The sequence below is a fragment of the Schistocerca gregaria genome, chromosome 7, assembly GCF_023897955.1.
Source record: "Schistocerca gregaria isolate iqSchGreg1 chromosome 7, iqSchGreg1.2, whole genome shotgun sequence".
NCBI classification, from domain to species: Eukaryota; Metazoa; Arthropoda; class Insecta; order Orthoptera; family Acrididae; genus Schistocerca; species Schistocerca gregaria.
The window spans coordinates 330,418,018-330,432,963 of NC_064926.1; the positions used below are offsets into that span (position 1 = coordinate 330,418,018).

Consider the following 14,946-nt stretch of genomic DNA (forward strand, 5'->3'; position numbering starts at 1 on the left):
AATTGGCATGTGCTGCGTCAGACCGTTGGTGAGCAGTCTGAAGAACAATGGAGAACGATGCGTGCTCGTGTGAGACAATGTTACCAAAACCTGACAGGTTCAAAAATGTCTGCATGCTGCTGACTCAACGAATCGTGGATTATCCAGCCTTGTGAGGCATTCAGATGTCACAATCAAACAACGTTGAACTGAATGGAGGAGGACAACCAAGCACGTTGTCAAGATTCTGGTCGAACAAGTTTGACCACAGCAAGGAAGTATCGTTCTGCTGTATGCCAAGCACATTGTAACCCATTTGCATTTACGACTGCGATCTGGACACAAGTCATGGACTCATTATAAAACACTGTCTCATCATGAACGATTCGTTGGAGACTAGTCGGAGCCAGGTTGCTGAATCAGTGTCCCAGATATTGGCTGTCATTCACACCACAGGACAGATGGCTACTTCTGGTACTCCCTTGGGCAGCAACATTCCATGATTTGTCGGCAGTAGAGCACATGTGGAATTCACTGAGACGTCGATTCAATCCCTATGCCAATTTCCATGATATCGATGGCCAGATACGTTGTGGCCCACCGTACCTCAGGCGAAGACACGACAGTTCTACGACACTCTTCTCACGTGAAACAGTGAATGTACCCAGGCCCAAAGTATCCCAACATCTTACAGATAAGGAACCAGCAGTGCGCTCAAACCGCCAATTTCGTTGTATATTTAATTTGATTAGTCTACGAAACTTCGCAATCCTTGAAGTTTCGTTTCGCTCCTTCCTCTTGTTCGAGGAGCGTTTTTTTTTTTTTCTTTCACTGAATGTAGAATGATAAGGAACAACACGTTCGTGACCAGCACCTTTGCCAGAGACGTTACACACTGAACACGTTTGGCGAATGGATGTCGGCTCTTCACCTCTATCCTCCAGCAATCACTGCATGGAAGGAGCCTGCCTAGGAACATGTACAGGTTGATGGGAAGTGACTGCAATCGACGACGTGGTCCGTTTGAGGGTGCATAGATACTGTCTGAGAATTCAAACCTGGTATTATTCAGGTTACTTGAAAAAGATATTACTGTAGCATCTGAGAACTCGAAGTTGTGAGGAATTGTGTAATACTTAGGAAGTGTGAAAGAGAGTAACTGTCAATTGTACAATGCATGCAAAGAGTGAAAGAAACATGATAATTATAACTCTTTCTGTGAGGTTCTGTGTGTCATAAAAAAAAATCCCCCTGCCGTGAGGTAAACTGATCCGTTTACATTCACAGTAACGTTTACATTTCTTCATCTTGACTTCTGGCTACAGATTAGAAACTCTCTTTAGGATATATCTTTGTTGCCATCTCAGTTTCATTTGGTCACCCAAGGAGTAAGAATAAGAAGGCAGGTGAAGCTGATGTAAACATAAATCTCTTTCTCATTGGTTGGAAGTGAGACTTTGAGAAAGCCAACCGCCATTGTAAGCAATTACGATACTGTATATAACATTTAACTGAATAATTGCAAAAAAGTAAATAGAAAACCATATTAACTAAATTTTTCGTAATTGGCGTCATTACTTCATGGCAAACATTTAAATTTCACTCCAGATTTATAGGTGCAGATTCGCAGTGCAACAGTGCAGGTTTGGCATGTCTGCTTAACGATAGAAGCCTTAAGACAAGGTTAAAATCTTTTAGGTAAATAAGCGTCATAGTCACCAAGGGAAGAACGAAATAATATACTGGATGTTATTACTAAATGTACTTAACGACCAACCAATGAACTTACGTTACTAACATGCCATGCAGGAGGCTCATTTTCGAAGTGATATCGAAATTTCAGAATTACCACCACGGAAACAGCACTTACAGTTTTCTCGTTCAAAAGTTTTTCGTTTCACTTAGACAATAATGTTTACCTGATCAGTGAATACACCTACTTCTGCTTCATTTCAATCTCCTGCTAGATTTCTAGACATAATCAAGCAGCTTAATTAAGCCGAAAGCAACTTACGAGAAGCCACTGGTCCATTCCATGTTATCCATGAGGGTCCACATGGTGTAGCCGAGTACTTCCACTCCGTCAGTGTTGATCGCTTCCAGCAGCGCGCTCAGGTAGTTCTACAGCAGGGTAATACGAATGTATTACGGAACAGCAGCAATATTTACACGTGACATTCAGCAACCTCTTGCGGACTTGTACTTACAGTCAGGTACTCCACCCTGCCCGTGTCATTCAGGCCTCCAGAGTCGCCATAGCCGTTCTCCGTCACGAAGATAGGGTAACCGGGATACTCTGCAGTTATCCAGTTCAGTATTTTCCGCAAGCCTGCGGGATTGTTCTGCAGAAAAGAAGAGTTATTTGATTAAACTAGATAAGCGATTCAGCCAAAGATTAACTTCAATATAAACCCAGTAGTCGTAAGACATCAACGCAGTACCAAGCACTAATTTGTCATAAAAGAGATGAGATTATAAAAATAGCTACGGGTTGTCAAAACGGCACCCAGCGACAACTTTTGTCCCAAATCTTTATTTAAAGATGTTGAAGGTTCAGTTACTAGTTTCGGATTTGGACAAACTATTGAAGGGTCTCCATATTAGCCCCTTCATAATGTTTAAATAAAATTTAACATCATTTCGCATGTTCTTTACCATGTTATACTTCCGGTGCATTCATTAAACATGCCAGGAGAAATAATCGGCAACTGAGTATGCTCAAATCAGCCAAAACCGCATGAATTCAGAGAACTCATGCATATTCTATGTCTATTTTATATCCGTGTGTTGATTTATTACGCATTTGTGCTTCCTATACCTTTCCCACAAGTGATTACAATGTGTTTATACTCGTATGGTACCAACATGCTTCTTTTCCATTCCTGCCATCTTACACGACAGAGTGAAAGAATTCGAATATACGAGGGTAATTGAAAAAGTAAAGGGACTTTTGAGAAGAGAAATATTTGTTCTAATGATAGAAAACAGGAACATACATTATTCTTCTACATAACTTCCCTGCACTTCAACACACTTCTGTGGAATGTTTCACAAGTTTTTTGGTTGCACCTGTAATCAGTTTTGCACCGCATTAATAACTTCTGCATCGGTTGCAAATATTCTTCCCCTGGGCTCTTACTTCAGTGGCCCAAACAAAGGTCCAAACATATGGAAAGCGCTTGGAGCCAGATCTGACTGTACGGCAGGTGTCTTAACTCCCGTATTGTTTCAGCCGTCCGTTTGGCAGGATGTGTCCGAGCGTCACCTTTCTGCACAATATCTTTATACAGTTTTCCGTGACATTTGGATGTGATTGCAACAACACGTCATAGTAGTTCTCACTGTTCACAGTTTCACTTCTTGGGGTGAAATGAAATGAACGGCTACCACACCTTCCATATCCCAGAGTAGTGTTAGCACAATCCCACAAGCTGAAGGTCGACGTTTAAATTTCTTAACTTCTGATGATGATGGATGTTTCCAAACCATATTCGCAACCTTACTTTCCAGTTCGTGATAATGCACCCATGTTTCGTCTACAGTGATGACTTGCTGTAAAAATCAATCTCCCTCGTGATGATAATGGGTCAAATGTTTACGAGTGATGTCCAGCATTTGCGCTTTATGCTGCTCTGATAATTCTTTCGGTACCCACCTTGCACACGCTTTCCGAAAATACAGCCTGTCGTCCAAGATGGAATGCGCTGAACTATGACTGATATGTAAAGTATTGACCATTCCGTTCACTATGATTCGTCTGTTTCCCATCACCATACCCTTAACGACTTCCAAATTGTCCTCAGTTGTTGACGTCGATGGCATGCCCGATCTTTCCTCTTCACATATAGAAGTTCTTCCCTATTTGAAGCGCTCTGCCCATTCGTAGACCCTGCTTCGAAATAAACTGCGCTTGCATTCGAAGAATTATTTCTGCAGGTTCAGCACCTTCCGCAAACAAAAAGGCTTCCCTCATTTCCTCCTTGGTGCAGATCGACAATGGCGTTGCCATGCTTCACAGGTTGCTACAATACAACGACTAACGCTGGAATAAGAGTGACACGTTCTATAGAATTGTTGTAGACGACAATACATCAGCCCTGGATGCCAGCAGTGTTACCAAGCCCTACGGCGAAAAACTGCAAAACTCCCTTTACTTTGTAACTCCCCTTGTAGATTGAGTTTTCGTAATGTTTGATGGCAGGTAAGCTTCTTGTCTGCTACTGGAGCAGCTCAGCCATCTTTGGTGCAAGAATGAAAAGTAGCAAAGAGGTTTTGTTCCCTTGTGGTCGAAGCGCTGTTGTGCTTAAGGTGCGGTAAGGGTGTTCTCTGACGACTTCCACTACCTGTGTGTGGGGACCCCAATTTGGTCAGGGTGCTGCACTCTCAGTCCTGGGAATTTGCAGTTGTGAGTATAGTAACTCAGTCTCTTTAAGTTTCAGCCTGGACGAAGTTTTAATGCATTTTTTTCTAGCTTCAGACCTTTATAATCGTGCAGAATATTTCATTCGGAATGGAATGTGATAGGATTTTTTGTAATTGTTCGATTTTACTAGTACAGTTACTTTGTTCAACCAGAACTCATAAATGTGGGCCGTGGTGAGCGTACTCTGCTTAGTCTCAATTAGAATTCGTTCCCCCCAGTGTGAATGTGCGTATGTTTGTGTTTCTTACATTATTTCTTCTTCTGCTTCGTTAGTTTCGTCGGTAGCCCGTAATTTCCATCCCTTAGAGCGTATGCCTTCGTTTACTCAAGCCTATGTGTTCGTCGTTGTTTTGAGGAACCTTCATGTCTCGGAATCTATTTCATCTTCCAATAACTTCGCTATGATTTGCTTATGTGGGTAGTTCCTCCCACACATTAAATGACTTTTCGGAATTTTTATATTTTTTCTTGGTCTGACTTTTTGTGGCTAGGTTCATGTGTTTGAAAAACGAACGAGATTTCAGCAAGTCGGTTTTCTGTTCTTTTCTACACTTGTAGGGCATTCAGTTCGACGTCCCGTACTTTGCGTTAGGCCTGTGGAGCAAACCTTTCGCCGACTAGATGTATTTGTAGTGCATGTTGTAGTTCTTCTAGGTCCTTTTCTATCTATTGTGTGGTGTTACTATGAATCTGAAGTGCGAGTGTGATTCCTTTACCATTAAATGATTCCTATTTTAAGAGATCCTAATGATTTCCAAGCCTATCAGGCAATGTATCTGATTATTTGTTGAACTCGCGTTGTTATTTAAAGCAGGACCAACCACTGTTATGTTTTTATATAAATGTGTGGCGCTTTTCTAATTTGATGATGTAAAATAAATGTTAAATCTAGCTTAAATTAAATTTCACTATTAATGTTTTATCTCACATATCTCAGTCTCTGTTTCACAGGATACGTTCTACAGCGCTTGTCCCTTATTATTATTGCCCCTTATTATGAATTATACAATTCATCCAAGCCTATTTATTTAATTGCTTGTTAAGTAAAATTTCAATTTTATAAAGTACATTCCCAGTGAACAGATCGATTACCTGACTGAGAACAGAACGCACTCTCATTTGACGAGAGTGCCTTAGCCTCCGTGTGGTAAATTAAAATCATTTATTGTTCGCGGAATTTTAATTGATTCAGTTCATGATTTTCAGAGATACTCCTTGTAATCTATACAGATACTTTTCATATGGCGTCCGTATATTGTTCATTATCTCTACAGTTACCCTATACAGGGTGGTCCATTGATTGTGACCGGGCCAAATATCTCACGAACTAAGCGTCAAACGAAAAAACTACAAAGAACCAAAATTGTCTAGCATGAAGGGGGAAACTAGATGGCGCTACAATTGACCCGCTAGATGGCGCTGCCATAGATCAAATAGATATCAACTGCGTTTTTTAAAATAGGAACCCCCATTTTTCATTACATATTCGTGTAGTACGTAACGAAATATGAATGTTTTAGTTGGACCTCTTTTTGCGCTTTTTGATACATGACGCTCTAATAGTCACAAACATATGGCTCACAATTATAGACGAACAGTTGGTAACAGGTAGGGTTTTTAAATTAAAATACAGAACGTAGGTACGTTTAAACATTTTATTTCGGTTGTTCCAATGTGATACATGTACCGTTGTGAACTTATCATTTCTGAGAAGACATGCTGTTACAGCGTGATTACCTGTAAATACCACATTAATGCAATAAATGCTCAAGATGATGTCCTTCAAGCTCAATGCATTTGGCAATAAGTGTTACGACATTCCTCTCAACAGCGAATGGTTCGCCTTCCGTAATGTTCGCACATGCATTATCAATGCGCTGATGCATGTTGTCAGGCGTTGTTGGTGGATCACGGTAGCAAATATCCGTCAGCTTTCCCCACAGAAAGAAATCCGGGGACGTCAGATGCGGTGAACGTGCGGGCCATGGTATGGTGCTTCGACGTCCAATCCACCGGTTATGAAATATGCTATTCAAAACTGCTTCAACCGCACGCGAGCTATGTGCCGGACATCCATCATGTTGGAAGTACATCGCCATCCTGTCATGCAGTTCAAATGGTTCAAATGGCTCTGAGCACTATTGGACGTAATATCTGTGGTCATCAGTCCCCTAGAACTTAGAACTACTTAAACCTAACTAACCTACGGACATCACACACATCCATGCCCGAGGCAGGATTCGAACCTGCGACCGTAGCGGTCACGCGGTTCCAGACTGAAGCGCCTAGAACCGCACGGTCACACCGGACGGCACGAACCATTTTGTAACTCAAGTGCAGCTATTCATGGAGGACCTTTGTAACCTGTAATTATCGTATGACAGCGGAACTCAGAAAGAAATGGCAAATGATGTATTGTATCTACTGTGCGAACAGTGCATATGAGGAGTAAGTAATAACGATATGTGCTTAACAAGTGAAACAGTGTAGCAGATATCGAGCCATGTAGTTCGTCATCTATGTCGAATTGGGAGCCAAAATTATGTACCAGGAAGATCATCTGCACCATAGTAAAAAAATAATTATGATTTATAATAAGTCCACAGCGGTATGATCGTGTAGTACATAAGAAAAAGTACGTATGTTAAAGAGAGAAGAAGGCGCACTTATTTCCTCTCCCGTGCCAACCTCTTCATCTCACAATAGCAGTTGCGTCCTACGTTCACAATTATTTGCTGGATATATTCCAATCTCTGCTTTCCTCTGCAGTTTTTATCCTCCATAGCTTCTTCTAGTAACAGGAAAGTTATCCCGTGATGTCTTAACAGATGGCCTACCATACTGTACCTTCTCCTTGTCAATGTTTTCCACAAATTCTTTTTGTTCCTTTCCTCACCGATTCTCTGGAGAACCTTGTCATTCCTTACCTTAACGGTCCACCTAATTTTCAACATTCTTCATCTCAAACGCTTTGATTCCCTTCTTTTTTGGTTCTCCCGCAGTCCATGTTTTACTACCATACAATGCTGTGCTCCAAACATACAGTTTTAGAATTTTCTTTCTCAATTTAAGTCCTATGTTTGACGCTAATACACTTCTCTTGGCCAGGAATGCCCTTTTTGCCGGTCTAGTGTGGTTTTTTTTTTTTTTTGTTCCTTGCTCCGTCTGTCATGGTTTATTTTGCTGCCTAGGTTGCAGAATTCCTTAACTTCATCTCCTTCGTGATCACCAATCCTGATGTTAAGTTTCTCGCATCTCTTATTTCTACCACTTCTCACTACTTTCGTCTATCTTTGATTTACTCTCAATCGACGTTCTGTACTGACTAGACAGTTCATTTCATTCAGCAGATCTTATAATTCCTCTTCACTTTCACTGAGGATAGCAAAGTCATTAACGAATCTTGTTATTGATTTCCTTTCGCCTTGAATTTTAATTCCACTCTTGAATCGTTCTTTTATTTATCATGCACATCAAATTGCACGCGACATGGATTACAGCGATTTCAATGGAAACAGTGGATGGTTGCACAACTTCTAACAGTGCTACAGAATTGAAAGACGTAAGATAATAAAATTTCAAACAAAGCGACAACTTGACGATGCGAAGCAAACTGCAGAATCGGTTCGAAAAATTTTAGATGAGATAAACTAACTAATCCCATCATCCAGTAATAAATTTGATTTCAGCTCTGACCAATGGGGATTTGAAGCGGAAATGCGTACCAAAGGAATCCTGGAAATCAGAGGTACTAAGAGAATTGTACCAATATTAACTAACATCAATGCCTTACAACATTCATACAGAATTATGCCGACTGTTAATCTAGATGGTAAATTGGCTAGAAAGTTATTTAATGAGCTGCGAGAAGCTGGGGGTGCTGTGCCCCCTACGATTCTGTCTCGTGTGATGATGCTTCAAGGGCAGTAGGGAATATGAACGTAAAAGCAAGCGAGTGTGGGAAAATGGGTGTACGAGAACTACAGCTATGGTATGAACACTGCTTTTGGCCAATAGCGGGTCAAAATAACTTGCTTTTGCTTGATTCCTGGTTTGCGTATAAAAATGATACTCCTTTAGAGAACACTATCACTCCCGAAAAGTGTGTGACACTGCAATTCGTACCGCCTGGAGCCACTGGACAAATTCAGCCTCTGGATATTTTTCTGCTCACGATCAGCTCCACGACAGACTCCTTCGCATTCGGTTGCATGCCATCACATGCCATCACTTCTCATGACCCCGTTACACCAATATGATTCCATATGCATTCTTTAAGAGCCGATACCTAGCTGAAAGTCCTGCACAGCTTGTAACCCCCAAGGAGTTCTCCTTCGATCTTACTGGTGTGAACTTCTGTGATCACTGTGGCCCGCCATTTATCATTCGGTGTTCGTGGTGCAAGTTAATGGTTTGCTTTGAAAATTTCTTGAATGTCATCGATGTCCATTTTGTGAAGCGTAATACATGGTAGATGCAGACCTCGGGGAGGATCAGTTTGGATTCCGTCGAAATGTTGGAACACGTGAGGCAATACTGACCTTACGACTTATCTTAGAAGAAAGATTAAGAAAAGGCAAACCTACGTTTCTAGCATTTGTAGACTTAGAGAAAGCTTTTGACAATGTTGACTGGAATACTCTTTTTCAAATTCTAAAGGTGGCAGGGGTAAAATACAGGGAGCGAAAGGCTATTTATAATTTATACAGAAACCAGATGGCAGTAATAAGAGTCGAGGGGCATGAAAGGGAAGCAGTGGTTGGGAAAGGAGTGAGACAGGGTTGTAGCCTCTCCCCGATGTTATTCAATCTGTATATTGAGCAAGCAGTAAAGGAAACAAAAGAAAAATTTGGAGTAGGTATTAAAATTCATGGAGACGAAGTAAAAACTTTGAGGTTCGCCGATGACATTGTAATTCTATCAGAGACGGCAAAAGACTTGGAAGAGCAGTTGAACGGAATGGACAGTGTCTTGAAAGGAGGATATAAGATGAACATTAACAAAAGCAAAACGAGGATAATGGAATGTAGTCAAATTAAATTGGGTGATGCTGAGGGAATTAGATTAGGAAATGAGACACTTAAGGTAGTAAAGGAGTTTTGCTATTTAGGAAGTAAAATAACTGATGACGGTCGAAGTAGAGAGGATATAAAATGTAGACTGGCAATGGCAAGGAAAGCGTTTCTGAAGAAGAGAAATTTGTTAACATCAAATATAGATTTATGTATCAGGAAGTCGTTTCTGAAAGTATTTGTTTGGAGTGTAGCCATGTATGGAAGTGAAACATGGACGATAACTAATTTGGACAAGAAGAGAATAGAAGCTTTCGAAATGTGATGCTACAGAAGAATACTGAAGATAAGGTGGATAGATCACGTAACTAATGAGGAGGTATTGAATAGGATTGGGGAGAAGAGAAGTTTGTGGCACAACTTGACTAGAAGAAGGGTTCGGTTGGTAGGACATGTTTTGAGGCATCAAGGGATCACAAATTTAGCATTGGAGGGCAGCGTGGAGGGTAAAAATCGTAGAGGGAGACCGAGAGATGAGTACACTAAGCAGATTCAGAAGGATGTAGGTTGCAGTAGGTACTGGGAGATGAAGCAGCTTGCACAGGATAGAGTAGCATGGAGAGCTGCATCAAACCAGTCTCAGGACTGAAGACAACAACAACAACAACAATACATGCATCTCATAGAAGGTTGATCCCTGACTTCTTGGACACTCGTTTTCTTTCGCCCTCCTGATGCACATATTTATCCTGTCATAATTGTTAACACAACACTTTCAAATAAGCCTTCCTGAAGACTGAACTTGCGACCTCGCACTCAATGGGTTCCTTGTGAGTCGTGCACAACGTAATGATTTCTCTCAACCCCGGGTGTGACTGTTTGCTAAAAGCGTAATACATGGTGATAGTGCATGTTGGCCGATTGCCAGACGGGTTTGCGGGGAGCGGAGGAAGCTAGCCGGGCTTGTAGATCGACCGCACCGGGCTGAGGAGTCATGCAGCCCGCCTGCCTCCCACACTGCAGGCACCTTAACCGAGCTTCATGTCTCCGCAAAAGCAGAAGTCACCCACAGGCGTATAGATCGCTACAATGTTGTTCGAAATTGTAACTGAAACTGTCTTAGGTATTGACGTGTTTAAAAAGGATCTTAACTGCAACAGTTGTATTGTAGAATAAAAATCTGTGAGACCAGTGAAGTACAAAACAGGAACACAGCAGATAACAGTGGTAACCTCGTACTGTCAGCTAGGTAATATGGCTGCAATCAAACAACTACTGGCTGCGACCTTCCATCAGACCTATGGAGCAGACCAATCAATGTACAGTTAACAGACCGTAGTTTATGTACTATTCCAGCCCACGTAGCTGGTGATCGGCCCCGTGCACGACGTAAGGATTTTACCACTCCTAACATGCCTGTTGGCATAGTCGAAAGCACCATCGCGGTAGAGGCGGGCCTCATCCGTGAACATTACAACATAGGTAGTTCGGTAATGCAGTCGTGCACTGGATAAACCACGTACATTCAAACTCATTTAACCCCAATTCTCGCGCACATAGTTTATCGTAAAGGAGTTATTGTTACCACAGCATTAGTCTTCACACTGTATTCTTCGAAATACTAACTTTGGGGTCATGCTGACGGGTGCTTATTAAAGAGCCTTGCGCCACACGGTCCACCATTATCTCCTCAAATTCTTCTATCAAAACAATTCATTCTGAGGGTCCAAGGCTTGCTCTTTGTGGCATGAATAATCGATTTGTGCAGATGTCGATTTATGGCTTGTGCCTGCTTTTCATGTCTAGCTCAGCGGAAATATTTTCACTTTCTGTACGAGGGTTGTGACAAATGTTTTAGCAGAAATTGAAAATTCATTTACAATATAGGTATTACAACTTTTCAAAATATTTTCCACGGGCACTTACTCATGTTTCCATCCTTCGAAATCTCTTCGAAGACGCCTCAGTCAAGTTTCTTTAGGGAAGTCACATTGTTGTAGTCGCGACGGCCTCTTCATCGGATGAACAACATTGCCCATGATTTCTTTTCTTCGTCTTTTGGAACAGGAAGCAGTCGCAGGGGGCCAGGTCAAGTGAATAGGGTAGTTACGGTAACAAAAGCACTTTTTCCTGCTCCAGGAAGTTCATAGTTATGGCATTCGTGAGTACGAAGGCATTGTCGTGATGCAGAAGAAGGTGCCCGGTCTTCATCTCTGGGTTCTTTGACCTCTATGTGCCGAAGACTTCCGGCAGACATTCAGTCACATACCACTCAGCATAGACTGTGCCACGTGTGCCCAATGATACACGTCCAAGATGACCCTTCTTGGTGAAGAAAGTCGCCGCCGTCTTCTTTCCAGAGCTCCCACTTCTCCGAAATTTCATCGGGGAGTTCTTCACTTCGAAAGCACATACTGAAGAGCGCCGTATCGTGGCCATAAGGATATCTCCATGTTTCGTCACCTGTGACAATATTGTGGACCGCTCTTAGTCGAATTTTTCAAGCATAGGATGACACCAATCCATTCTTGTGTAGTTTTGGACGTCTGTCGGCGAGTTTGGCACCCAACGGTCACGTCTCTTGGTTAACCCTAAATGAGAGTGGACAATAGTCGGTGTCGCTGCAGAGCCAATATTTACGGTCCCTTCAGTATAACAATAAGGATCATATTCAATTATTTTTTCAGAGTATTAATGTTTTCTTGGGTCACTGAAGTTTCTGGGCAACCAGCACGAAGTTTGTCTTCAAGAAACTCTGGAGTCTCTGAAAGTTCTGGAAAACAATATCCAGCGGTGGCCCAAGAAGGGATCGGCTCACCAAACATACTTACCAGAGAAGAGTAGCATTTTTCTGCATTTAATTTATTCTTGTAGTCATGATATATCATTGCACAAAAATCGCAGCGCTACTTGCCCATCTTGCACTATATCTGGCTCAGCAGTACCTGCATCGTCACTCACCATTCACAGCATGGTCTGAAGTTCGGTTGTAGTAGATGAAACATTCTTCTCACAATGTATCTCGACAGTTCAATTAATTATTTGCCTAACTCCAGCTTGCTGGGTATAGTGGGTTCAAAAATGGTTCAAATGGCTCTGAGCACTATGGAACTTAACTTCTGAGGTCATCAGTCCCATAGAACTTAAAACTACTTAAACCTAACTAACCTAAGGACGTCACACTCATCCATGCCAGAGGCAGGATTCGAACCTGTGACCGTAGCGGTCGCGCGGTTCCAGAATGTAGCGCCTAGAACCGCTCGGCCACTCCGACCAGCGGTATAGTGGGAAAGCATCTCATTTTTAGATTTTGGTGCAAAACGAGACACCCAGAGTTGCAACTAAAACGGATTTTATTTAGTCGGTGACCGGTTCCGGCCTACGCCCATTTTCAAACCAACCAATGGTTGCCAAGTAAAATGTTCATCAAAATAGCGGTAGACACAGTGCGTACATATGCCTATGGTCCCAACTAAAGTTGTTTAACGATCGTTAAGTGCGACTGTACGTAAATGTACGCACTTTGTTTACTGCTGTTTTGACGGACATTTTACTTGGCAACCATTGGTTGGCTTGAGAATGGGCGTAGCACGAATCCGGTCATCGACTAAATAAACATCAATCTTAGTTGCAACTCTGGCTGTCTATTTTATCATCAAAAGTAATGATTTATTTATTTATCTTCATGCATTTACTAGGCTGTTTTGAAAAGTTCTCGGAATCACCACGAGAGGGCAGCGCCAGTGCAACGAGTTGTTCACGTGATATTCATTGGACTGTGGCCTGTGAAGACGTGCCACGTCAGTACTCTTGGAAGAGAGCTGTGGTGGTGACGTGGCTCCGTTGTTCTTCCCGCGTAGTGATTTGCGAAGATGGAAAAAAATCGAGATTAGAGCAGCGATTAAGTACTTCGCAAAGAAAGGTATGAAAGCAAAGGACATTCATGCATATTTCCAGACTACACTGGGGGGGGACTCTACTTTTCCATATTCAGCTGTTGCCAAGTGAACAAATGAATTTAAATTTGGTCGGGAGAGCTTAGATGATGATCTGCGCAGTGGTTGGCCAAGATGTGTCACTACTCCAGAAATCATTACAAAAGTGCACAAAATGGTCTTGGAGTATCGACGATTGAAAGTGCAGGAGATTATTCACGCTTGCCAGACGTCATCTGGAAGGGTATATCACAATTTCACTGAAGAGTTAGAAATGAAGAATTATCTGCAAAATGGGTGCCGCGACTCTTGACGTGTGCCGTCGCCATGGCAAAATTACACGAACTAAGGTATGAATTGTTGCCACACCCACCTTATTCACCTGGTATGGCTGTTAGAGTTCCATCTCTTCCCAAAACAGAAAATTTTTCTTGGTGGACGAAGATTCACCTCAAACGAAGAGCTGATAGCCGGAGCTGACAACTATTTTGAAGGCCTGGAGGAAATTCATTTTCGAGATGGGATCAAGGGTCTGGAACATTGTTGGACCAGGTGCATTAATCTACAAAGAGACTGTATTGAAAAATAAAAAGATGTCAGTAATGTAAGTACTTTTTTTCTATCCCGTTCCGAGAACTTTTCAAACCACCCTCGTATTTCATCTAGCAAGATTAGGGCTTCAGACTCTCTCTGGTATCTATATCTAAGCAGACATCCTTAGTATGGCAACATTACAATTTGTATGGTACAAAATAATTTATATTAATAATAATTACTGTGAAAATGATCATATTATCAATGTATATTTAATGAATATGTGGAGTTTGAGAAGTGGCAATTTTATTAACACTGTATTAAGAAATTTCCGCATTACGTTCTTGTCAAATGTGATAAATGAGTTCTAAGCGAATCGTGTGTCAATAGCACATCAGGAATCGCTATGCAGGAGAAGCTGATCAGATTAAGACGGAGGATAATAGGGTAAGATCAATAGATGAGATGAAAGTCAGAAAACATAAATAGAAAGTAATGAGCAGGGAATACATAGTTTATGCAGTGACAGTGATATTGCTCCCCCGTTGGACAGAAGTGAAACAGCTGATATAAGTTGAGAGAGAAGGATCAGATCAATCTTTATCCTCTTCTTAAACGCAGAGTGGAAGACGCAGAGCCGGCCGCGGTGGTCCCGCGGTTCTAGGCGCGCAGTCCGGAACCGTGCGACTGCTACGGTCGCAGGTTCGAATCCTGCCTCGGGCATGGATGTGTGTGATGTCCTTAGGTTAGTTAGGTTTAAGTAGTTCTAAGTTCTAGGGGACTAATGACCACAGCAGTTGAGTCCCATAGTGCTCAGAGCCATTTGAACCATTTTGAAGACGCAGACTAGGGACTAATTAGTTCCGCAGCCGTGTAGCTGAAGTGGACAAGAAAATGAAGAAAGATTTATTTTTATGCAACATGGACGTATCCGATCTGTCACACTTTTTGTCTGTTAATCGGATAAATCACTGTCTACTATGACATTAGAAATTAAAGAACCCGCTGTGATTAGTTGCGAGACATAATGTAAATGCAGTTTTCGCTGAGGTCTAAAGGAGTG

General features: G+C 41.9%; 1 protein-coding gene across 2 annotated transcripts in view; it reads right to left on the reverse strand.

Moving 5' to 3' along the window:
* Nucleotides 1–14,946, reverse strand: part of LOC126281551 (myrosinase 1-like) — a 70,707-nt gene that overhangs the window by 7,076 nt on the left and 48,685 nt on the right. Inside the window, exons 9-10 of one of the 2 annotated variants that reach the window (XM_049980615.1) lie at nt 2,187–2,321; nt 1,994–2,100 (exon numbers count right to left, since the gene is read on the reverse strand). The exons of the other annotated variant lie outside the window; for it this stretch is intronic. Coding sequence (XP_049836572.1) covers nt 1,994–2,100; nt 2,187–2,321 — 242 coding nt within the window. The remainder of the gene's footprint in view (nt 1–1,993; nt 2,101–2,186; nt 2,322–14,946) is intronic. 2 annotated transcript variants of the gene reach the window in all.